Here is a 26834-nt window from a genome sequence, read left to right as displayed (position 1 = left end):
AAGTGAATTGATGCAGTTCTTAAATTAGTAACCTGGTTGTTAAGTGAATCTGATTTCCTCCATGCTTGTCCGAAGGTCGCAAAAGGGGATCATGTGACAACCCCCGCCTGCCCCAGGGACACTGCAACCATCATAAATGTGAGTCAGTTATCAAGCACCCGTATATAAATCATGTGACCCTGGGGATGCTGCAACGGGCCGTAAGTGTGAAAAATGGTCGTAAGTCATAACTTTTTCAGTCCCGTTGTAACTTTGAATGGTCACTAAGTGAACTGTTGTAAATCGAGCGCTACCTGTGCTTTTCTTTCATTTGCGTTCTGCTCTGCTGTTACGACTTGCAATGTTAAGGGTTAACTTTAGAAAAAAAAAAGATATTTTGGCAGCTTGTTCTTCTGAAGAAATAACAAGAGACCTGCAAATTCCAGATATAAAACCTGGAAGGAACAATGAGTTAAATTGCAGAAATGAGATGGGATTGCAAAGTAGAAATAGTGCTTTACACTTCAGTCTTAGGCTAAATTGCCTTTGTGAATGATAAGTTATGTAATTTATGGTAAGATCTGACCACACAGTAAAATGCTATTTAACCCGCAGTTCAGAATGTTCTTAATAAAACATTTTTTGCCATCCCATATCAGCGTATTTCTACAAGCAATAAAACAATACGTTAACTTATTGGTTACATAAGCAACTTATACTTTTGGCCTGGATGATTGAAACTTCATGATTTATTTACATGACTTCTGCCGATGTTACGCTGTTCACCTGAGACCTCAAAAGTTCTGTCTGACCATTTTCTTGGAGGTTATGAACTTCATTTCAAACTAGAAAACATTAACTGAAATGTCTCCTATAAAAACATTACTGAATATTTGTTATTCCCTTATATAACAAGTCCGTCTCTCTCCCCCACCCCCCCCCCCCAGCTAAATTCTTCTTCATTCACAGAGAGACATACTGTAGAACCAACTCTGTCAGGGGGTGAAGATGGGTACAATGGCAACTGAATACCCAAAGGTACTTTTTTAAAAAAGACAACTGGACTGTTTTTGAGGAAGAAGGAGGAGGAGAAGGAGGAGAAGGAAGAAAAGAAGAAGAAGAAAAAGAAAAGAAGAGGAGGAGGAGGAGGGAGGAGGAGGAGGAGGAGGAGGAGAAGAAGAAGAAGAAGAAGAAGAAGAAGAAGAAGAAGAAGAAGAAGAAGAAGAAGAAGAAGAAGAAGAAGAAGAAGAAGAAGAAGAAGAAGAAGAAGAAGAAGAAGAAGAAGAAGAAGAAGAAGAAGAGGAAGAAGAAGGAGGAGGAGGAGAAGTTGCTCCATGGGACAGAAGTGGTTTGTCTTTCCTGCCGATTTCATTGTAATTTTTCAAAGGAAACCGACAACGTGAAGTGCAACTCCCTGAAAAGCCTCTTGGTTCCTACCCCCCTTTTCGGCCGAGGAGGAGCAACGGAACACTCTGCTTCGTTCCGCAGCGTCTTGTTTTCTTAAATACCAACCTGTGAAATACTTGCTATATTCCTGTTCTATCTTCTGAGCCGTCTCAAATTGCTCTTTGGAATGTTTCTGTGTCACCTTGTCTTTCAAGAAGACGGGATCTTTTTGCTCTCTGGAAGACACAAATACGGACATATCCATCGCTCTCGTATTCAATGAGATAGAACAGACCCATGAAAGACCATAGGGAGCCCAACAGATTTACAGCAACGGCTGATGCAAGGATGGGAGGAGAGCGCCCTCTAGTGCCCACGGAAGGAACAACAAGGACTTTTCAACGGCCAAGCAATCTACTCTCATTGGCAGGGCACCGGTAGTCCTCGACTTACGACCACAATTGCGCCCAAACTTTCTGTTGCTAAGCAAGACGGTTGCTAGATGAGTTTTGCCCCATTTTACAACCTTTCTTGCCCCAGTCGTTAAGTGAATCACTGCAGTTGTGAAGATAGGAACATGGTCATTAAGCGAATCTGGCTTCCTCAATGACTTGGCTTGTCAGAGGGTCGCAAAATGAGACCACAGGGGCATTGCAACCGTCATAAATACATGCCGGTTGCCAAGGGTCTGAATTCTTATCAGGTGACTATGGGGATGCTGCAACGGTCGTAAGAGTGAAAAATGATCAGAAGTCACTTATTTCAGTGTGGTTGTAGCTTTGAATGGCCACTAAACCAATGGTTGTAAGCTGAGGACTACCTGTATCGGGTCTACGACAACTCACCACAGGACAAGAGTTACACTAATATCAAAGAAACGGTGGGATAAAATCATTAAAGAAAGGAAGCCGAAGGAGGGAGAAAATGAAATGTGAATGACAAAAATTAAAATAATGTTTAATTATTTGAAATCGTTAAATTGCATTGTTGGACTGAGTTGTCCTATGGTGAGTTGTCCTGCAGTGAGTTGGCTGTAGTTGAGTTGGCCATGCCAAGTTGGCCATGGCGACTTTCCCATCCTGACTTTATCCACCCCTAGTTCATAAACAATATATTATGTCTACAGTTCCTAACTGCTAAACCAGGGGTGAAATGCTCCCGGTTCGGACCGGATCGCCCGATCCGGTAGCGATGGAGGCGGGTGGTTCAGAGAACCGGTAGCAAAAATCCCTGCCCATTGCCCAGCTGAGCCGCACAATCATTAGAGGCTTTTTTTTTATTTTTAAAAGCATTTTTTCTACAACCTCTTTGGCCGAAAAAATGCTTTTAAAAGTAAAAAAAGAAAGCCTCTGATGATCGCAAGACTCAGCTGGGATCATCAGAAGCTTTTTTTTAAAAAAAGAAACCCTCTGCCAATCAGGCAAGTCAGCTGGGATCGTCAGAGGTTTTTAAAAAAAGAAAGAAAGCCTCTGCCGATCAGGCAAGTCAGCTGGGATCGTCAGAGGTTTTTAAAAAAAGAAAGAAAGCCTCTGCCGATCAGGCAAGTCAGCTGGGATCGTCAGAGGTTTTTAAAAAAAGAAAGAAAGCCTCTGCCGATCAGGCAAGTCAGCTGGGATCGTCAGAGGCTTTTAAAAAAAGAAAGAAACCCTCTGCCAATCAGGCAAGTCAACTGGGATCGTCAGAGGCTTTTAAAAAAAGAAAGAAAGCCTCTGCCGATCAGGCAAGTCAGCTGGGATTGTCAGAAGCTTTAAAAGCATTTTTTTTACAACTTCTTCAGCCGAAGAGGAAAATGGTTTTAAAAGTTTTTTTTTTTAAAAAAAAGTTGGCCATGCCCACTCATATTACACCCCCCCCCCCACAAAGTCACACCTACAGAACTGGTAGTAACAAATTTTACATTTCACCACTGTGCTAAACCCTCTTCTTTTTTTAACAAGTGGACTAAAGCACTGTTAAGTAGCACTTAGCTACCAGCTGCCTGCAATTACTGCAAGTTCAAATCTCACCAGGCTCAAGGTTGACTCAGCCTTCCATCCTTCCGAGGTAGGTAAAATGAGGACCCGGATTGTGGGGACAATAAGTTGACTTTGTATAAAAAAAGAACACCGCTTATGGGGGCCCAAAAGTCCTACTAAGCAGGTATATACAAAAGTATGAAGGCTATTGCTTAACGCATTGTAAGCTGCCCTGAGTCTCCGGAGAAAGGCGGCATATAAATCGAATGAATGAATGAATGAATGAATGAATGAATGAATGAATGAATGAATGAACGAACGAACAAACAAACAAACAAACAAACACTTAAATCTTTGCTCCCCAAATCTGCATGCTCTATCGGGATTTTGCTAGCTTCTGGACCTTAGCAGCACAGCCAAAGCGTGCAAAAGGTCGAGTTTGCTGGAACTTAATTCATCCTGGCTTGCCCTTCCTGGGCTCAAGCCAGTTTTCTCCTCTTGGATGTATACGCAACATGAATCAAGACATGGACACCAAAGACGAAGCACTGATGAGGAGTGATGCAGAGGTGGGTTTCACATAATTTAACAACCGGCTCACCTAGTGCAGAACCGAAAATGTGAGTGTTTGCGTGCGTTTGCGTTTTTTTTTTTTTTTTTTTTTTACTTTTAAAAGCATTTTTTCTACAACCTCTTCGGCCGAAGAGGTTGTTTTAAAAAAAATGCTTTCAAAAGGCTCTGACGATCCCAGCTGAGTTGCCTGATCGTCAGAGGCTTTTTTTTTTCTTTTAAAAGCAATATTGATGAGCAATATTTTATCTTAACTGGGTTCGTGACAAGAATGACCTGTCCTAATGGGCACCTGCAGTTTCGTTCATTCTGGCAAAGGTTTGTGATTGATTAGGCATGTTTCTCATGACATTGCGATACACAATGAACATGAACGCTCAGCTTAATTCAGTTGGCTTCAAGTGAAGCTTACCGGAAGGAATTGTTAGGAACAACCCTACACACTGCACAGGAATGCAAGCAAGAGTCTTAATCGGTTTTTAAAAAAAACAACAAAAAACTGAGGATTGGTGAGGAGAAAGATAAACTGTACGACGCCATACTTTGCACTTACTTGATCTGCTTGGCATTTTTGTAGCGAACGAAGATGACTATTGGGTAGATGTGAATGCTGTGCAGCCGCTCGATGGCGTGAGGTGCGATGTCCAAGAGACAGTGACAATCCTAAGAAAGGAACAAGACAGGCCTCGGGTCGGTTATTCAAGGCGCTACGATGATGTCCGTTCAGCAGTCTTAACGAAGAATTCTGCAAGGGCTGATCTGTATAATGAGTCCCATATTGGAGCAGAGGGTTGGCTCAACAGAAGCTTGCCTATTGCTCTACAGTAAATCCAAAACCAACCTACCTATTGCTCCCTCTCCTCTCTCCCTTTCCTCTTCCTCCCCTCCCTCCTCTCTTCTCTCCCCTCCTCTCCTTCTCCTCTCTCCCTTCCTTTCCTCTCCTTTCCTCTCCCCGCCTTTCCCCTCCATTCCTCTCTTCTCCCCTCTCCCTCTCCTCTCTCCCTTCCTTTCCTCTCCTTTCCCCTCCCTTCCTTTCCTCTCCCTCTCCCCTTTCTCTCCTCCCCTCCCCTCTTCTCCCTCTCCTCTCTCCCCGCCTTTCCCCTCCATTCCTCTCTTCTCCTCTCCCGTCTCCCTCTCGTCTCTCCCTTCCTTTCCTCTCCTTTCCCCTCCTTTCCTTTCCTCTCCCTCTCCCCTTTCTCTCCTCCCCTCCCCTCCCCTCTCCTCCCAATCCCCTTCTCTCCTCTCTCCCCTCCTCTCTTTCCCCTCCCCTCCTTTCCCCTCCCCCTCCCCCTCCTCTCTTCTCTTTGCCTGCCTATTCCTGGATCCCAGAACTACTGACTCCTCTTTTCTCTCACTAGCAGTTCCTAACTCATTTCTGCCCCAACTCATCGACAGTAAAGAAATATTCTCTGTATCCACCAACTTGTGCCTTTATCCCAAGTGTGAAAAAGGACAGCATCAATTTTCTGGTTCTAACATCAATTACTAAGTATAATGATTTATGGATCTGGTCTGGAAATTTTGCAGATTTTTGGGGGGTCATTTCCTCCTCGTCCTCCACCTTCATTTACTGCAATTATATATGTAACATTATTAGTTGGGTTTTTTTGTTTCACTCCATTAGTATCAATTTAAAGGAACTCCAATATTCGTATTGGCTGTTATTATTTTAATTATTAATTATATTATTATTATTATTCTTTTATTCATTAAACATGAAACTCAGGCAACTGAACATTTAAGAACGATCACAAATATCTAAATGTTCAGTTGAACAAGTTTCATGTTTAATGAATAAGAGAGAGAATAATAATATAATTAATAATTAAAATAATAACAGCCAATATGAATATTATTATTGTTGTTGTTGTTGTTCCTGTTCCTGCAGCCTGATATTCATAACTTTGATCTAATATTATTGTAGTCCTAGTCTATCATATTGCTTAGGAATAAAGTAGAAGGGACAAAGCAGTGATATTTCAATTTATTTTTTAAATGTATAATTAGACTTTCATCCATTGGTGAAATCCAATTTTTTTTTACTACCAGTTCTGTGGGCATGGCTTGGTGGGCGTGGCAGGGGAAGGATATTGCAAAATCTCCATTCCCACCCCACTCTGGGGCCAGCCAGAGGTAGTATCTGCCGGTTCTCCAAACTGCTCAAAATTTCCGCAACCGGTTCTCCAGAACCTGTCAGAACCAGCTGGATTTCACCCTTGCTTTCATCCCATCTTCACTTTTGGTCAACTCAAGGGGCCATAGGAACCTAATGCTCCTGAGATCTACTCTCCCCACAACAGTCAACCTGTGAAGTGAATTGGGCTGAGAGAGGGTGAAGATCCCACAAGTTTCCATGCTTAGAAGGATGAGAACCCCAGATTTCTATTCCTAGCCCTGGCCCTTAGTTACTACACCAAAGTGGTTTTAGTTTTATTTGATTTGTATACCGCCCTACTCCTGAAGGACTCAGGGCAGTGAACAGCCACAGGATAAAAAACATAAATACAAAATTTAAAACTGAATAAAATCGAATTAAACAATTTAGCCGAAGACAGATTTAAAACATCCCAATAAATTAAAAACGAATTAAAATTTACATTTTAAAAAGGGAAAAAAGGGAAACAGTTAGGGCAGGCCCGCCTGATGGAATAAAAAGGTCTTGAGAGCGTGGCGGAAGGTGCGTAGATCCGGGATCCTCCGTATCTCCGGGGGGAGCTCATTCCAGATAGTAGATGCCCCCACAGAGAAGGCTCTCCCCCTGGGGGCCGCCAGTTGATATTGTTTGGCCGACGGCCAAACAATGTCAACTGTTTGAATTGTTTTCCAGTAGCAATGGGTATCTATTTATATCAACATCATAACCAGAGGGATGGATCTGGCTTTACATCGGAACCTATGCTCACTTTAACAGTGAGCCAGTTGAAAACTGTCTATGGTAATAAAAGGACAAAAGAACAAAGAGAGAAGTAACTTAGAACTAAGGAGAAATTTCCCAATAAGTAAAAACAATCAGTGGAATGACTTGCCTCCAGAAGTTGTAGGTGCACCAACACTGGAGGTTTTTAAGAAGAGACTGGACAGTCACTTGTCTGAAATGGTATAGGGTCTCCTGCTTCAGCAGGGGGTTGGACTAGAAGATCTCTAAGGTCCCTTCTGATTCTGTTATTCTGTTCTATTCTGATGGGAAGATGAAGGGGAGTCCTTAATGTAAAGAAACAGATTCACCCATAATCTAAGTTGTGATTGGACCACATCTGAACTGACATAGCCATTCCATCAAGATAGAACATAGAGCACAGAATGAAAGCATTGGGAAGGACCTTGGAACTCTTGAAAGAGTGGAGTGGAGTGGAGTGGAGTGGAGTGGAGTGGAGTGGAGTGGAGTAGAGTAGAGTAGAGTAGAGTAGAGTAGAGTAGAGTAGAGTAGAGTAGAGTAGAGTAGAGCAGAGTAGAGCAGAACAGAATGCAGAACAGAACAATGGAAGGGACTTTGAAGGTCTTCTAGTTCAACCCTCTACTCAAGCAGGAGACCCTATACCGTTCTGGACAAATGACTGCCAGCATTTTGTTGAATTCTTGAAGATGTTTACCTCTCTTATATTGTTCTGTACACATTGCTTAGTTATTACAAATGTTTTTTTTTTAAAGCTGAGTTTTGATTCACATAGAACTCATTAGCTTGTCTTCGGAGCCTCTAGCTTGCTCTAATAATAGAAATGAATCTTTCCAGTCCGCTAATTTCTGACACAGAGCTCATCTGGTTAGGGATGTTTCTAGTTGAACATGTTGTTGCAAGCAAAGTCAGTGACCAAGTCAATGGTTTGTTTTCACAATCCGAAGCCACAATTCTCCTGTGGTTCGCACAATTAGAGAAGGGAGATACATGGGCTGTGGTTTCCTGCCTCGTCTGCGCTGTGCCTCTCTCAAGTCTGTAACTATTTTTATAGACGGAGTCAACAAGTTCTAAAATAAGGAAGAAGAACAAGCCAAGAAGCGGTCAAATAGACCATTGTTCCTTGGCTCAACCTGCAAGGCCGGTTGATTCTGGCTTGTTCAAAAAACCGTGACTAAAACCAGCAGAGGTTTAGCCCGAAGTGTCTGTACCATTTTTAAACAATGGCGTTTTGATATAGTTGAGAAGGAAGGAACGGCTTTTGTTTGGTTTCTAGAAGCTTCCGACCCTATCCTATTTCAAAATGATTGGGGCAATTTCCCAGTTTCTTATTCCGGAAACCTACAGGGTTAAACTTGAAAATGTACAATTGTGTTCCCTTTTCTATCAAGAGCAGGGGTGTCAAACTCAAGGCCCGGGGAGCTAGATCTGGCCCACGGGGCTGCCCTGGAAACAGCAAAAGACTGCCCCGCGGTGCCTCTGCCAGTGAAAACGGAGCTCGGGAGGGCCGCAGGCTCCGTTTTCGCTGGCAGAGGGTTGCAGGAGGCCATCACAGCCGAAAACAGAGCTCAGAAGCCCATTTTTGTTGGCAGAGCGCTTGGGCCATCACAGGCACCCCTGACACGAGTGACGTCGAGCTGGCCACGCCCACCCTGGCCACGTCCATTCTGCCCCCCCCCCCCCGGTCAAACACAACCCTGATGCGGCCCTCAATGAAATCGAGTTTGACACCTCTGATCAAGAGGCAAAGACTTGAGGGAAAGAAAAGAAAAGCACCTTCTCAGTTATCTCCTTAATGGAAGCCACAGTTGTCACGTCAAAATGCCCACTCCTACGTTTGTAATCTATGAATAGACAGTCTTTCACACCCCGTTCAATGGCTTGTTGAGAAGCTTTCATCACCTCTGTTTGGAAAACAAAAACAAACAACGGTTTATTCGGTTTCAGCCAAAATGCATTGATTTAACAGAAATGTATTTTTTTTTCTCGCCTGACCCAGGTTTCACTGGTGCAATTATTAGTGGCATGGATCTGGGAAAAGGCTATTTGGGATCATCAAGGAATACATGCAAATTTTTCACAGCAAAACAGTTTTTCTGTAAGCCCTTGCATCGGAGTGGAGTCGCCGGGACTGAAGAGAGCTGAGCGTTTGCTGGCCGGATGCCCTTCCTGACGCCTACGCGGGGTTCGCAGCAGATATTTTCTCTTTGCGCCCAGAGAGAGAAAAATCTGCCGCTACCAAGGATCGAACTCACAGTCTCCTGATCGTAAGGTGAGAGTTCTACTTCTAGGCCACCGCAAAACGGTTATCAGAGTGAAATCTATAATGTGGCAAAGAAGGGAGAATACTACATTGGTAAAGGGAGAAAGTATGTAAGTGTGTGTGTGTGTGTGTGTGTTGTGTATATAAGAATGAGAAAAGAAAGAGACCTGTTATTATCTTAATCTATTCAATGCTGGATCTGTTGATTGTGGGCGGCAAACAGAGCACTCTAGAAGTGAACCAGACAACTTCAAAGGATGGCAAAGCAGATGATACACTGGAAACGTTTTAAAAATACATCTGGTTAAACACTTCAGTGCTGGCGCTAAACCTTCGGAAAAGCAACCTCTCGCAAGCAATTAAGCTGAGAATTAGTTGTAATTGTTGTTTTTAAAAAACACATAAAGAAACTGTAATATGCATTGATAACACAGATTAGATCAAAAGGCAGAATCTGAAGAAAGTAACTTTTTCTATTATTATTATTATTATTATTATTATTATTATTATTATTATTATTTTGGCATGATCAGGTTGATACATGCAGCAAAATTAAATGGGAATATGTTATTTATTTGTATCCCACTTTTTATCATTTTTACAAATAGCTCAAACATACCCAAGACACCTTCCTAATTTCTTCGCAACAATAACCATGTGAGCAGAGTTGGATTGAGAGAGTGTGACTGCCCCAAAGTCACCCAGATGGCTTTCATAGCTAAGGCTGGACTAGAACTCACAATCACCCAGTTCCTAGTCCGGTGTATTAACCACTAGACCAGGGCTGGTGTTCACTTACCTTCGCTACCGGTTTGCAAATGTGAGTGCACACAGAGCCTTCGCGCATGCGCAGAGCATCAAAAACGGGACGTGATGACGTCTGGGAGGGTGGGCAGAGCCTCCCACAGCCGCCACTACCAATTCGCTCGAACCGGATATAACCGGCTGAATAGAACCACTACACTGGCTCTCCTTCTCTCTCTCTCTATTTCTCCCATCATGAATATGGTGGCAGGTCACTGAGGCATGAAGGTGGAAAGAGACTCCCTTTTAAAATATTCCCTTACCATAAGTCCCTGAAAATTTAAATTAAGAATAATTTAATCTTGTTGCATGGACAGACTAGGTTTCCAACACCTGAATACAGGAGGAGGTTGGCTTCCCACCTGGTTTCCTTTCCTTTCCTTTGCCCAAATTTGCAACTATTTTTAAAAGCTGAAGTCAATCAACAAGTTCAGATGGACAGAAATGTAAGAGTCGCCTAAGGCAGGGAAAAAGGAGACGCAAAAGCGAACGGAGAAAATATTTCATGCTGAAGAATCTTTTCTTTTTAAAATCATCATCACCATCATCATCATCATCATCATCCAGAAAGTCCTTTGAGAGACGATCAAGCGATCAACTTTTGAAGAAGGACTACTTGGTAAGATGGTTGCCTACTCGTTTTTTGCTTCCTAGTTTGAAAGTTCGGATAATGGGACAAACCATAAATAAAAGCAGCTGGCACCCTGGTCACATAAATAGCTTTAATGAAAATTGCTTTTCGACTATTCTTAGGAAGCTGCTTCCATAAACAGATGTTATGTGTAGGTGTGAAGGAAACCAGGACCATACAGATAACAGTAACAGAGTTGGAAGGGACCTTGGAGGTCATCTAGTCCAACCCCCTGCTCACGCAGGAGACCTGTACTAGGGATTCAAACCGCCGAACTGCTGACCTTTCTGATCGACAAGCTCAGTGTCTTAGCCACTGAGTCACCTAGCTAGAATCTGATCAACTAAAAGTTCGGCACTAAATTGCCACCAGGTAAGGATCAATAAAATTCAATAGGAGCTGAACTTGGATTGTTTGTGGCAATGTAAGGACTCTAAGCTGATGGCACATTTAACTCTGGCCCCCTAGCTCTCCCTGCTCTTCTCCTACCTCGTCTTTCTTAGGAAACCCTCCCATGCAATGGACTTACCAAGAGGACACCTGCAAAATTTCCCTGGTGATTCTTTGACCAACATATCTTTCACAGCATCAGGTAATGGTCCAAGGATAAGCACCGGTCTAGGAGATGTGCAATCTACCTTTTGGACTCGTTGATACGCCAGGCTTACAGCATCTGCAAAAAAAAGAAGACACACAAAAATTCAACAGCTGAACTGAAAACTCCGCCCCCTCCCCAAACAGGAAGCATGAAAAGAGATAATTACAAAATGGTTCAGGGAACTATATATTATCTTCATCAAATAATTGTACAATTGTGTTTCTTGGCTGAGGCAAAAAAAAAAAAGACTTGAAGTTGAACTATCTGCAGAAAAAAATAACATTGTGAATATCAAAAAGCTGGCGATCTTCTCGTCTGGCAGAATGGAATGAAATGGAATAGAATAAAGAAGGAGTGGAGTGGAGTGGAGTGGAGTGGAGTGGAGTGGAGTGGAGTGGAGTGGAGTGGAGTGGAGTGGAGTGTCAGCCCTGGAAGCCATCTTTTCTTTGAATCTTCAGGGCTGCCACATTCCCATATTCTGTGGGAAACTGGAAGGGGGGATTATATAGAGTTGGGAAGACATCTAGCCATAATAACATTCTTTTCTCTGAGAGTCAAGGACATCTCGCTCTGCACCTGGAGTGGCGTGACTGGGAGGCATCTCCAGTTGGGATGGTGCATTGATTGGGCCATGTGATGGACATGTGGGTGCAGGGGAAGGGACCTGGACTTTCCTTTGGGTGGGGAAAACCTGGAAGCTTTCAGATTCGGGTTTTTCCAGATGTGCCAATATGACATCTCTAATAAAATGGAACTTTGAGGAATTTCTAACCTCGGGGGTCTTCTTTCATTGGGGGTGTTACTTGGAACCCTGACATAGAGTAGAGCAGAGCAGAGCAGAGCAGAGCAGAGCAGAGTAGAACACAACAGAATAGAACAGAATGTAAAATAAGATAGATAGGGTAGGGTAGGGTAGGACAGGATAGGACAGAATAGAATAATGGAAGGAACTTTGGAGGTCTTCTAGTCCAACCCCCTGCTTAAGCAGGAGACCTTATGTGCATTTTGCATAAATGGCTATTCAATCTCTTCCTAAAAGCCTCCAATCATGGAACACCCACAACTTTTTTGGGTGGGTGGGGGGAGCCGTTCCAATGATTAATTGTTCTTACTATCAGGATGACATTGAAATTAATTTGACTTTGGCGATTTTATTGACTGCCAGATCTTTTGATTTCTGCTGAATATTGGGTCAGCCTTACGTTTCTTCCATTTGTTATAAAACATTTACTTACTTATAGTAAACATTACTTACTATAACAGAGTCAAAACAAGCATTGTTAGAGTGCCTGAGTCTCTCACTCAGTATGATAAAAACACAAGAGGCCAGCAATTGTACTCTCTGGACGCAATCTGTTTACTTACTCCTTTATTCGATTTTTATCACACCTTTGCAACTCAAGGTGGCGAACACAATCCTAATACTCCTTCGTCCGCTAATTTTTCACCACAACAATAACTCTGTTCAGGTGGGTTGAGCTGAGAGTGTGTGACTGGCCCAAAGTCACCCAGTTGGTTTCATGCTTAAGGCAGATCTAGAACTCACAGTCTCCTGGTGTCTAGGCCAGCAACTTAACCACTAGACCAAATTGGTTCTTCCCAACTCATCGGGAGCTTTTCCCCATCTGCACGCAAGATATTCTCATTCACACTTTGAGTCATACTTGGAACAAAGACTTTGACTGAAGTGTACTATCAATTTGTGTGTTTGTTTTGATGTAGGACAGCTACCCAGAGTGCTTCAGGACTGGGGTGGGCTATAAGTACTGTAAAGCAAATAAAAAATTCCAGCATATTCTTTTTTCCAAAATGAAAAATAAGCCTCAAAGGTTTTGTGATACTAAAGGAAATGAAAGCAGTATCTTCTGAGAGGTGTCTGCGTGTTCTTTTAGAGTTGTTTCCTATGACAACCAAAACACAGGCACCATTCTCTTGAGACGTTTGGAAGTGTTTGGAAGACTTTGTGACTAAAGGCATTCTCATTGAACGGTACCATTATCCACTCCAAAGCCTGCCATATAAAGAGGCCTCATAAGTGTTTGACCCCATGCTAGGAGAGTCCTGGGACTGGCAGGAGTCTTCTCCAGCACCATAGTTCAAAGGCCTCAATTCTTTGGCGCTCAGCCTTCCTTGTGGTCCAACTTTCACAGCCATACATTGCAACTGGGAAAACCATAGCCTTGACTATACGCACTTTTGTTGGCAGGGTGATGTCTCTGCTTTTCAGTACGCTGTCTAGATTTGCCATAGTTTCCTTCCCAGGAGCAAGCATCTTTTAACTTCTTGGCTGTAGTCCCCATGTGCAGTGATCTTGGAGCCCAGGAAAATAAAATCGGTCACTACCTCCATTTCTTCCCCATCTATTCGCCAGGAATTGAGCAGGCCAGATGCCATGATCTTACTTTTCTTAATGTTGAGTTTTAAGCCAACTTTTGCACTCTCCTCCTTCACCCACATCAAGAGGCTCTGGATGAGGTTCCTTTCACTTTCTGCCATTAAAGTGGTATCATCTGCATATCTGAGGTTGTTGATATTTCTCCTGGCAATCTTAATTTCCAACTCTTGATTCATCTAACCCCGCCCTCCCCAGGTCCAATATCTCATTCCAGGCCACGTGTGAGGGACCACAACGCTTCCAAATTCTTCAACACTCAGAATTCTCAACAATGGCCATTTCAACTGGGGAATTCTGGGTGTTGAAGTCCATCCACCTGAAAGATGCTGAAGACTGTTTTAGAGGCTGGTGCAAACATCCGGAGTGGGATGAGTGGTTCCCTTTTCAGGAAAGACTCTCCAGGAAAACGCATTTGTGGTGCATTTCAGAGGTTCCTGCAAGCCTTTTTAATCCTATAGAAAGCACCACCATAGGAGAAACAACAATGTGGTCTGAGGTCATCTTCCAAGAAGGTGGTCACAAGCCCATTTTGTGCCAAGCTTGGTTGAGGTGGCTGATCCATCCACTGTTCTGCACACTCGGGAAGAGACACCCCAGATACTGATGGGGGAAATTGCTCGTACAGCAAAAGAAACACACACAACACAAATGGCTGTGAGGAATGAATGGCAAAGGATGGGCTACACCTCACAAGAACCGGGAAGAATGTATTCGGGAAAACGACTGGCTCAACTTATCAGAAGAGCTTTAAACTAAAAAAAAAAAAAGCGCAAAAAGTGTGAGCAATCTTTACGGCTTAATTCCAAGCACAAACCCTAAGACAACCAATGAGATAGAAAGTGATGGGAAGTGTTGTGGCCCGCCAGCAGAGCTGGTGGCAGACTTGGACGATGAGGAGGTTGGGGAAGAACTCGGGCCAGTTCTGGGGCCTGGGGAAGGTTCTGATGGATGCTCAGCATCGGACAAAGAGATAGAGCCAGGGCCGTCCAACAATCCCTAGCCACCGGAGAGGCATCTGCCTTTGGAGGCTGCTATGAGTGAGGAGGAAGAACAGCTGGGGCCTGTTCCAGATGCACGTATATGCAGAACTGTTAGGAGAATAATGGAGGACAAGGAGTCGACTCAGGAAGCAAAAGCACATATGGACGTTGAATGGCCCCTTCCTAGCTGGGGAATAAATAGAAGGAAATGGGAGTGGTTGTGGCAGGAGACAACAGTTCATATTTCTGAAGATTTTGCTCATTGTGTTTCATGCAACAAAGACTGCTTGCCAGAACTTAATTTACAGCCTTCTGGCTGGGAGTTCATGGCCTGGCAATTATCGCAAGGAACTGATAAGGTCTGTTACTGCAGTTAACTCCTAGAAGGACTATTGCCTGGACTTTTCGATGTGTGAATACCATTAATTCACAGGAGATAAATAAAGAAGGGTTTTTCGTGACAAAGAATTTGTTTCTTGCTTCTGCTAAGGCTAGGTCAGAACAGGAAGGAAGAAAAACTCAGATGTAACATAGGAGACATAACTAGGGTCAACCATCATCTCCTTTTAATGACCCCATAATCCCTTGTGGGGTGGAGTCTGGGCAACTGAATGGAGTTGACTGTTTACTGGCCAGATGCCCTTCCTATTGCCAATGCGGAGTTAGATTCAGCAGATATATTCTCAGAGAACTATCTGCATCTACCTAGGATCGAACTCACAGCCTCCTGATTGTGAGGCGAGAGCTCCACCTCTAGGCCACTGCACCACTCAACTAGGGTCAACCATAAAGGACTCAAATGCCTACACACAAATGTTCATAGTTTAGGGAACAAACAAAGCTGAAGTACTAGAACATGAGGGCAATTATGATATTGTTGCTATTACCAAAACATGGTGGGAAGAAGGGCCTTCTCTCTCAAGGTATGTGCTTTACCCTTCTGATATGCCAGGTGCACAAAGGAAGCAGACTGGAGGTTGTGTTTACATGTTTACTGATCTGTCTTGAAGAACATCTTCGAACCACCAACAGTGAAGACTTAGCATTTGCCTTAACTGGCAGCATTTCTATAAATAACAGTAGTGGCCAAAATTGTGGAAATTTTTTGGGAAAAGTGTATTTTTGAGGTTTGATGGCTAAAAACACCACTTGTTTTGGAGTTTCAAGATAATCCTATTCCACTGCTGGAATGGCCTGGGAATAGCCCAGACCTTAACCCAATTGAAAATCTATGGACCTGACTAAAGAAACTTGTAAGTCAGAAGCGACCCAGTAATAAAACCCAGTTAATAGAAGCCATCATTCCATCTTGGTTTCACATGAAAACAGCTGCAGAATTAAAAGACTTGGTTCACTCCATGGGAAGACTTTGTAAGGCCGTAATTCATGCTAAAGGTTACCCAACTAAGTATTAACTGAGATGGTGATAATTTTTGTATATCGCATTTTTTCTATGTGTTTCTTTTCTTCTTTATACTGTAACTGCTGTTCTAATAGCAAATCCTTCATAAAAGTTATTGCATTACATTCTTGATTCAATTATCTTTCCGTTGATATATAATTTTATGGTACTACTCCACAAGAATATGTTGCTATTAGCTAGTTTTAGAAAATACACTTTTCCCAAAAGGTTTCCACAATTTTCGCCGCTACTGTACAGTGATTGGAAGTCGGACTTCAATAACTTGGTTGCAAAACATCAAGAAAATTTAAGACTGGCATGGAGACTCAAGCCACTGCCCTGTTTTGAATCCCAAAAACCCAAGAATTTGGTGTCGTCTTTCTACTACAGCCCTACTTGGTCTGAAAGGAGAGCAAAGCATCTCTTCCAAACTGTTCCACAAGTTTCGTGCAGTCTTATTTTGAAACAAAGGAGCCGAACCGCCTTACTTCCCCTGATTTTCCCTTATCTATTTTCCTTCTGCATATGCCATACGGATAATTCTCAATTTACGACCACAATTGAGCGAGAATTTATGTGGCTAAGTGAGACATTTGTTAAGCAGGTTTTGTCCCATTTTATGACTTTTCTTGCCACATTTGTTAAGCAATTCACTGCTGTGGTTAAGTTAGTCACACGGTTGTTAAGTGAAGCTGGCTTGTCAGAAGGTCACCGAAGGGAATCGTGTGACTCCTGGGACGCTGCAAACTGCCATAAACACAAGTCAGCTGTCGAGCACCCAAATTTAAATCACGTGACCATGAGGGTCATAAGTGTGATGGTCGTAAGTGTGAAAAATAGTCATCGGTCACTTTTTTTTTTGTGCCGTGATAACTTCGAATGGTCACTAAGTGAACTGCTGTAAGTCAAGGACTATCTGCCTGCAAGTGCTGGAGATTAAAAGCATCTCCCATCAGGCAAATGCTTTGGGGAAATGAAATGAATCCTGTTATTTCTAAGACGCCAAATTTGCTAAGGCAAATTTAAGCTGTTTTGCAGAGACTAGGGAACTGAAGTGTTATGAAAGAGGCCAGATGCAAAAAGAAAGATCACTTTGTAGAAAAAGTGATCTAGAATAAAGGCTTGTGGCCTACACAAACCTCTTATTTAAAACGTTAAGGGATGGGACAACTCTTTTTAAGAATGAAAATGTCCCTAACTGGACATGTTAAAAACACACACACACAAATCCCCCCAAAACTGTAGCTCTTCCTTATCCCTTCCGCAGCCTCCTGTTTGCGACGCACAAAGCTTGCATAGGAAAGTCCCACAGAGGGTTCTGCCCAGGGGTGAAATCCAGCAGGTTCTGATGAACTGGTAGCGGAAATTTTGGGTACTTCAGAGAACCGGCAAATAGCATCTCTGGCTGGCCCCAGAGTGGGGTGGGAATGGAGATTTTGCAATATCCTTCCCCCAGGAGTGGGGAGGGAATGGGGATTTTGCAGTATCCTTCCCCCAGGAGTGGGGAGGGTATGGAGATTTTGCAATATCCTTCCCCCAGGAGTGGGGAGGGAATGGGGATTTTGCAGTATCCTTCTCCTGGAGTGGGGTGGGAATGGAGATTTTGCAATATCCTTCCTCCAGGAGTGCCGTGGGAATGGAGATTTTGCAGTATCCTTCCCGTGACACCCACCAAGCCACACCACGCCTAAGCCACACCCACAGAACCGGTAGTAAAAAAAAAAATTGAATTCCACCACTGGTTCTGCCCCGTTTTAACCGAGCGCGATCGCCACTTGCCGTCCAAGAAAGGAATGGAGTCTGTGCTAATGGTGTCAAGGGCCAGCAAATCTTTTCCGTCTTTGGAGCCGCTGCGCTTGTGTTTGTGTTTCCTTCGGAAGAAGGATCGGCGGGCTGCAGCCGAGGATGCCTTCGAGGAGCTGTTGTCATCTTTGGCTTCGGACATGCTGTGTCTCCTGTAGAATTCCTGCTCCATTCTATAAAGGAATGGTTGGGAGAGTCAGGCAGGAAGAGGTGAAAGGATTGGGACGGGGGGGGGGAAATCCTCAAGAAAACAGAGCCGGTGCTTTTTTAAGGAGGCAACTGGACTTTGTTTTTTCTTTTAAAGACATTTCGCTTCTCATCCAAGAAGCTTCTTCAGCTGTGATAGGATAGTGGGGAATGGAAGGATTTATATTCCTTGCAAAATCCTTCCATTTTCCATTAACCTGTCATAGCTGAAGAAGCTTCTTAGATGAGAAGCGAAACATATTCAAAAAAAACAAAACAAAAAAGAAACAAGAAAGTCCAGTTGCCTCTTGAAAAAGCACCTTTGGGACAACCATGATCTGGATGACCAAGTATCTCTACAGAATTTGTAAGAGGCATCCTTCTGAATATGGGTAGCCCTCGACATACGACCACAATTGAGCCCAAAATTTTATTTTCCTAAATGAGACAGATGTGAATTTTGTCCCATTATTTCCCTAAGTGAAACAGATGTGATGTCAGGCCTGGAAGCCATCTTTTTCGTTGGATTTTCAGGCCTGCCACAACTGGGACAGGGGATTGTATGGAGCCAGGATGATATATATAGTCATAATAACATTCCTTTCTCAGAGAGTCAAGGACATCATGCCCTGCACCTGGACAGATGAAACTGGGAGGCATCTCCAGTTGGGACGGTGTTTTGATTGGACTATGTGATGGACATGTGGGTGCTGGGGAGGGACTTGGACTTTTCTTTGGGTGGGGAAAACCTGGAAACTTTCAGATTCGGGTTTTCCCAGATGTGCCAATATGACATCTCTAATAAAATGGAACTTTGAGGGAAACTCAAGCCTCGGAGTTTTCTTTCGTTCAGGGTGTTACTTGGACCCTGACATGTGAATTTTGTCCCATTATAGTATTTTTCTTGCCTCTTTCTTTTCCACCTCTTTCTCTAGAGATGGGCTTCTCCCAACCAAGTCATAAAGCATAGAAGGCTTAAATTTATTTTTACATCTTTCAAGTAGCTTGATTCGAGCAATGCCCCAAATCCCATTGAAATCTGTAGGATGGAATTACATGTATTTGCTGGGGATCTGTCCTCTTTCCAGCTTCTGAGCATTTTCATCCAGCTGCCAGGCCATCCAACAGCCAAAATTCCCTTGGGGCAGAGTGTCATCGACATACAAAATGTCATCTTTTTTGAAACTCAAGTCCTGCTCAACTTCTGCTAGCCGGTCATAGAGTGCCCTGTAAAGAAAGAGACAAACAGATGACCATCCATCTATTTTAGACTGCTCCAGATGTTACAGGACAAAAACTGAAGACCTCCTGTTTGGCAGGCATCCCAATAGCCATCTCTGCCAACTTGGAGAAACGAAAGTGTCCTTCAACATACAGACGTGTGCCAGTGGCGTTTAAAGGGAAACAAATTATAAGATATAAGGAATTATTGGATGAAAAGGGTGAACTTAAATCAAAGCAAGATATAGAACATCAAGGGTATAAGATGGATTGGTTTTCATATAGGCAAATACTCTCTAGATATAGAGAAGATCTTAAACAAGAAGGTTTTTATAATGTATTGACTAATTTAGACAAGATTTTGATGGGTTCTGATGATCATGTAATTAAAAAGCTATATGGTTATTTACTAGAGGTTAAATTGGAAGAAGAACAAGTTAAAGAATCAATGATAGCATGGGGGAAGAATTTTGGCTATGGAATTGATTTAGAGAAATGGCAAAAATTGTGGTCACATAATTATAAAATGACAATGTCTACAGCATATAAGGAGAATTTGTATAAGATGTTTTACAGGTGGCACCTATCCCCGTCTAGAATAGCCAGAATGTTCCAGAATAAATCGGAGAAATGTTGGAAATGTCATCAGACCCCAGGATCCTATTATCACAGGTGGTGGATATGCGCAGAAGCAAGGAGATATTGGAGTAAAATACACACGTGGTTGAAAAAATGATAAAGAGACATATCGACTTTAAACCAGAGATATTTTTATTAGGGATTATAATAAAGAACTGCAATATTTAATTGTGAATCTCTAGACAGCAGCTAGAATTGTATTTGCTAAAAACTGGAAAGGAGAAAAGCTACCTAATGATGAAGAAATTATTAAGAAAATGATGGAATGTGCTGAAATGAGTAAATTGACATTTGAAATAAGAGAGCAGGAAGATAGACAATACTATTTGATATGGGATTTATTTTACCAATGGATAGAGAATAAGAATTGGAAATAATGATGATATAAATGGATAAATATAAATAATTTTTTTTAAAAAAAAAACATACAGACATATGCGATTTAGACAAAGATTTACTTTGGGCCACTTGAGGGGGAAACGATATCATAGTTGAATTTGGTATGTTATGACACAAGACTTTATTGGTTTGTATTTGTAAATCCCACAATTTTTAACCTGCTCATTTTCAATTACTTTTTCAATTCAGTATTCCTACCAACGTTTCATAACTGGCACATGATCATTTTTACAGATGAAATAGAATTAGTAGAGTAGAGTGGAGTGGAATGGAATGGAATAGAATAGAATAGAATAGAATAGAATAGAATAGAATAGAATAGAATAGAATAGAATAGAATAGAATAGAATAGAATAGAATAACAGAGTTGGAAGGGAACTTGGAGGTCTTCTAAAAATGGGTTTTTAATGTTTTTAATGTTTTTAATTTTTAAATGTTTTTTATAATGATTTTTTAAAATGTATTGTGAGCTGCCCTGAGTCTTCGGAGAGGGGCGGCATATAAATTGAATTAATTAATTAAATTAAATTAAATTAAATTAAATTAAATTAAATTAAATTAAATTAAATTAAATTAAATTAAATTAAATTAAATTAAATTAAATTAAATTCTAGTCCAATCTTTATTGCTAAGTTCTGCACTTCGCAGGTAATTCAGGAAACAGACATAACAGTGGACAATAAAATCTGAAATTCCCACCAGTGCAGCTCAATTTAATCATCTCAAATATTTAATATTATTTGAGTCCGTCACTGAGCTGTGGTCTAAGTGGTATCACCTTCCTATTATAGCACGAAGGTCATTACATGTGCAAATACTCCAATGAAGTTGTGGTAGCAATTTGGCAATTCGGTTTCCTGCACTAAACCAGGAAGAAAAGTTTGTGTCCCTAACCAGCCCATAACAGTTGATGAAAATACCAGATGAGATTTTTAAGTACCTGACATAGAAACCATCTCCGGGTAAATCTTTCAGCCTGTTGAATTCTTCAATTCTGTACTGAGCTTTTATTCTAATGGTGTCACCTGGCTTGAGCATTTCAAGGTAAGCTTCCTCTGCTGTTTTATTTCGCATGTCAACGGACCCATACTGTAAAAAAAAAAAAAAAAAAAAACAATAACCATGTGTTTAAGTGTTGTTGATGAATTTCATCACCGGCCAAAATTGGTATTTAACACTAATCTTATTAGGTGATCCAAAATGTCACCAAGTCTGATCTCAAGCACATAGTTTCTCACCGAACTTCATATATCTCAAGTATGTTCACTGATATTTTATGGAAGAGCAATTATGGATCGGATGGTGAGTCAAAAGATTCTTTTTCTGATGAATTGCTATTTCTTTTTGTCAGATGTAAATGCCTTATTCTCTAATGTGTAAATAATGTATATATGGAACATCAGGGGTTAACTTATTACTTGAGCTTTAATGTATTCATATTTTACCACTCCCATTCCTGGCTCCGCCCCTTGTATATAAAAGGAGCCATCCTCCCCATTTTCCTTGCTTCTATCTTGAATATTCAGCGAATATAGAATGCCTATTATGATTAAAGAGAATTATATTTAAACCTATAACTTCTATTATCTTTATTGAGTCTGATCCTGAAAATATTGCAACAAGCTGGTAGCAGAGGATGGTTAATTGACTCAATAAGTAATTAAAAATGTCCAAGAAAGATAGGCCCAACACCAGGGCCTACAGCAAAGAAATAGAAACTGATCAAGAGATGATCAACGAATCCACTAATGCGATTTCGAGAGAATCCGAAGAATACACCACTGAAGAAGAAGAACTGATGAGTGAAAATAACGACCAGGAAGAAATCGAGATAGAAAATAACGAACTCAGGTCAGAAATATTAAAAATACTAAAAAGCCAAAAGAATGATGAAAGCCTCATCGCGGACCTCCAGGAGATGCTGAGGAACAGCGGAGCAGCGAGAGAGAAAAACGTCATTAAAGAAAAACCCAAAGATCAAAAAACTGTGAGTGAAATGACTACTGAGAAAATAGTTGTAAAAAAGAAAAGATGTGACCCCGCGCGAAATTTTGAACGGCAGCCATCTTGGTTTCAACGAACTTCAAAAGAGAGTGAAGCAGAGCCAATCAAAACGCTCAGTTCAAAATTTCTGGCGCGAAAAACACTATCAGACGAAGAAAGTGAAAAAGAAGTCTCAAACTCTTCAGATGAACCAAAATCAGAAAGTGAAGACGATTTAACAAAGTCTCAAGTAAAGTCAGCAATGAAAACGCTTTTTGCTGCTTTTGGGCCAAGATTGAAAATCTCCAAGACATCGACGAAGAAGCAAGAAATCAAACCGACAACTCAAGACCTGCACGCTCCCATCCTGACTTCGAAAACGACGACACCCGAGCCCAGAGAGCCATGCCGATTCCGCCCTACACCGCAGACAGAATCGAGTGCCAGCACACACAAGAGAAAGAGAAGAACCGCCGCCATCACCAAAGCCCCAAAAACCGAGCCAGAGACCGACTCATCTGAAGAGGAGCGGATCGAGAGAGCTGAAATGGAGAGAACCTTCCACAACGGCGTCAAAGAAGAAATGAGCAACGCGCATGTGCAAAACTACGTAGACGGCTCCGAAAGACTTGAACTGGCCAGAGAACCGCGCAGACTCGTTACAAGCATCCCAATGCCGTTCTGCAATTTCCTGCACTTGAGAGACCACGGACTGCCTCAGGTTGTAAGTAATGGACAAAATAATGTGGGGAACTTACCCAGTGACTTCCCAAAACTTAGAGTTGATGGCATTAATTTACAAGAGTGGTACCAACAGCTTCAGGTTATTTTTATGAAAGAAAATTTACTATTCTTTATAACTAGTCCTCCAAGAAGACCTTGGACTTTAAAAATAGACTGTTTACATCATAGAGCATTTTTCATAATAATTTCTAGCGTGTCTCCTGCAATGTATCATAGCATCAAACCAAACCTAACTGTATCAGAAATAATTCAATGCATGTTTAATCTATTTCACAGCGATAGCGTAGCCACAACCACAAGAATGTCTAAGGATTTCTTTTCTTCTAGAGTGAAACCAGGGGTTTCTATAAGTGAACATTTGATAAATCTAAACAAAATAAGAGCTGAGCTGCAATTGAGGGGGGAAGTGATTTCAGATCAAACTATGAAAAGTGTTATTATCAATTCACTTGATCCATCATGGGATAGCTTTATGTCACACTTAGATACCATTAATTTGGGATATTTATCAATAGAAAGTCTATCTAACAAATTGATAGCCGAAGACAATTCAAGAAAAAATCGTTCCAGTAACCAAACAGAACACAAATCTTTTAGGAAAGTAGTCTTTCAAGATAAATATAATGAAGCCTTTAGATGCCACAATTGTGGATCCAGGGAACACAGTAGAAGAGACTGTCCCAAAGTCTCAAGGGAGAGACATAGGCCAGAATATAGGAGCAAATACAATTACAGACAATCTTCCACAGATAGACACAAATATAGAAGTCCACTAAACTACAGAGAAAGTAGAGGGGGTAGAGAAAATTCAAAAGAGAGAAAATCTGGGTCACTAAATGGGCTAAATAAACAAGACAGCACCAAAACACAACAAGATGAGAACAATAATTGGCTTATTGATTCTGGTGCAACAAATCACACCACTAATAACAAAAGTATATTATCTTCATTTACAGAAGATAAGTTTGTGATAAAGGTAGCTAATCAAGAAAAGGTTCAAGTATTAGGCAGAGGAAATGTGACCTTGCCTGGTTTAGGGAAAATAGAGGGGGTATTATTAATCCCAGAAATACCTCACAACATACTAAGTGCTATAAAACTAAGCAGAGAATCTGACATCAATATAGTTTTCTCAAAGGGGAAAGCAACTATAGAAAAGAACAAAACAAATGTAGGCACTGTGATGATAAAAGGGGGTCTACCCTATCTGATAATCAAAGAAAGATGGTTACATAACATTGATTCAAATATGGAAGATTGTATTGAAGCAGATGATGAAAATGTCAGTAACAGTGACAATGATGAATGTAAATTAACTCATGATAACAAAAATACACACAATGAGAAGAAACCAAAAATAGGTAAACCAATTCATGATGAGTGTGCTCATATCTTACATAGGAAGTTAGGACATGCTAGCTTTCCTGTAGTACAAAAAATGACTGAACACGCAGAAGGTGTAAAAATAAAAAATTGTGAAAATTATTTAGAATGCTCAGTATGTAAATCCACCAAACTAAAAACCAGTCCTAGACCAAAAAAATCTAACAGATCAACTAACAATATTTTTGATTTGGTACATATGGACTTAGTTGGTCCATTAACTCCATCAATTACCTATAGAAAACGTTACTTCCTAACAATAGTGGATGATTACAGTCGCTATGGTTTTGTTTACACATTAAAGCACAAGGATGAAACTTTTCAGAAATTTAAGGAATTCTACAAACGCATAGAAACACAACATAATATCAGAATAAAACAAATTATGACAGATAGGGGATGTGAATTCATGTCTAAAGAATTCTCCCAATGGTTAAAGGATAGAGGGATGCTACATTTCACGTCCAATCCATTTTCTGCCTTTCAAAATGGGATTGCAGAGAGAAAGAACTCCACACTACAAACCATGATTAGATGCACATTAGAGGATGCTGGTTTAGGCAAACAATTTTGGTCAGAAGCCTTACATTATTCAAATTACACTCAAAATAGAACATGGTCCAGTATTGTGAATAAGACACCATATGAGGTGATGTACAATAGAAAACCTAAATTAGCACACATGCACATATTTGGAGTTACTGCAGACGTGCACATACCTAAACAATTGAGGAGAAAGGGAGAAAACGTATCCAGGAGATTAAGATTCATGGGATACGAAACTGGAACCAAAGGGTACAGATTCATCGATAATAATAACAAATTTATAGTATCCAGAACAGCTGTGTTTCATGAGCAGGCCAATTGGTCTAAGTTGCACCTTAATGAAATTTTTCCTAATAAAAGCAAAGATAATATATCTTGCGAGGAAGGAACAACAGAAAATCAAAATATTAACAAAAGTAAGAACAAAACCAAAACTTGGACAAATAGTCAGCATAAAATAAAGACAGACACATTAACAAAAAAGGAAGCCAGATATTTGCATGACAACCATAGCAAACCTGAAAGAAATATTAGAAATAATAGAAACCAAATACCAAATAAATACAAAGATTATATTATGCATATGGATGGAGAACAAATAACACCTAATACATATGAGGAAGTATTGAAACTTCCCCGTGAAGAAAGAGAAAAATGGGAACTAGCTATGGAAAAAGAAATGAAAAGTTTACAAGGATTAAATGTATTCACACCTGCGATCGCACCTAAGGATAAAACAATTATAGGTACCAGGTGGATTTATAAAATTAAGAATTTAGAAGGAGGTAATACCTTATACAAGGCCAGACTAGTTGCACAAGGTTATGCACAAAAATATCCAGAAGACTATACTGACACATATTCACCCACAGTGAGAACAGAGAGTGTCAAAACAGCTCTTGTAGTAGCATCTGCACTCAATCTAGACGTGTTTCAATATGACATACAGACTGCATACTTACATGCAAAATTAGATAAGGAAATATATGTAAGAGCACCACACAGTCAATACACTAATAAGAACGAAATTTGGTTACTAAATAAGAGTCTGTACGGATTGAAGCAATCTGGCAAAAGATGGTACGATTGTTTGGTAAAAGTACTAAAGACCATGGATTTCAACGCCACCACTGCTGATAACTGTTTCTTTGTAAAAAAGAGTAATGATCATATTGAATTTGTATTAATTTATGTGGATGATATTTTATATATTGGAAAGCATAAAGAGAGCAGGGAAATCTTTGTAAATAAGTTAAACGAACACTTCTCATTGAAATCACTAGGTAAAGTGAATAAATACCTTGGTGTACAAATTAACAAAACAAAAAGGGGATTCAAACTTACTCAAAAAGATAAAATCATTGAACTCCTAAACAAATGTAACTTAAATAATGCCAAAACATGTGACACACCTATGCAAACTGATTTTCTTAGAAACAATGATGAATCTTCCCCTGAGTTTAAAGACAACACATTTTACAGATCAGTTATAGGTTCACTCCTTTATATATCTAATTGGACTAGGCCAGATATTGCATTACCTCTCAATTTATTGTCAAGATATGTTAGCAAACCAACCTTGTATCATTGGGAAGCTGTCAAAAGAATTTTAAGATATCTGAAAAGTACATTAGATTTTTGTTTAATATTGGAACCCAATAATGACAAAGAACCAAAAATTACTTGTTATGCTGATGCAGATTGGGCTGGTGATACATCATGCAGAAAGAGTACCTCTGGTTATGTTTTTCTATTGAACGATTGTCCAGTTTACTGGTATACTGGTAAACAAGAACTGGTAGCCACCTCTACCACAGAAGCAGAATATGTTTGCTTGTCTAAAGCTGCAAATAACCTTGTATGGTTCAATGATTTGATCACAGATGTTTGGAAGAAACCTACTTTACCATTTATTATGCATGAAGATAATAAAGCGGCCATTGAAATTTCTAGATCCGATGCAATTGGACAAAGGTCCAGGCATATTGATATAAAATTTAAGCACGTGAGACAACTATCTCAAGACGGATTCATCAAAGCAATACATTGTGATACTTCTGAACAATTAGCTGAC

The 26834-nt window shown here is 40.8% G+C and overlaps 1 protein-coding gene across 1 annotated transcript in view; it reads right to left on the bottom strand.

Annotated features, from left to right (window-relative positions):
- Nucleotides 1–26834, bottom strand: part of DLG5 (discs large MAGUK scaffold protein 5) — a 145485-nt gene that overhangs the window by 4428 nt on the left and 114223 nt on the right. Inside the window, exons 26-32 of the mRNA XM_070946450.1 lie at nt 21045–21193; nt 18902–19072; nt 17636–17832; nt 11011–11154; nt 8560–8687; nt 4444–4553; nt 1492–1601 (exon numbers count right to left, since the gene is read on the bottom strand). Of these exons, the coding sequence (XP_070802551.1) occupies nt 1492–1601; nt 4444–4553; nt 8560–8687; nt 11011–11154; nt 17636–17832; nt 18902–19072; nt 21045–21193 (1009 nt within the window). The remainder of the gene's footprint in view (nt 1–1491; nt 1602–4443; nt 4554–8559; nt 8688–11010; nt 11155–17635; nt 17833–18901; nt 19073–21044; nt 21194–26834) is intronic.

Source organism: Pituophis catenifer, unplaced genomic scaffold (assembly GCF_029215685.1).
Source record: "Pituophis catenifer annectens isolate HBS135680 unplaced genomic scaffold, rPitCat1.0.hap2 SCAF_6, whole genome shotgun sequence".
Lineage (NCBI taxonomy): Eukaryota > Metazoa > Chordata > Lepidosauria > Squamata > Colubridae > Pituophis > Pituophis catenifer.
Note: the sequence above shows the minus strand (reverse complement) of the source record. Positions and strands in the feature narration are given on the sequence as shown.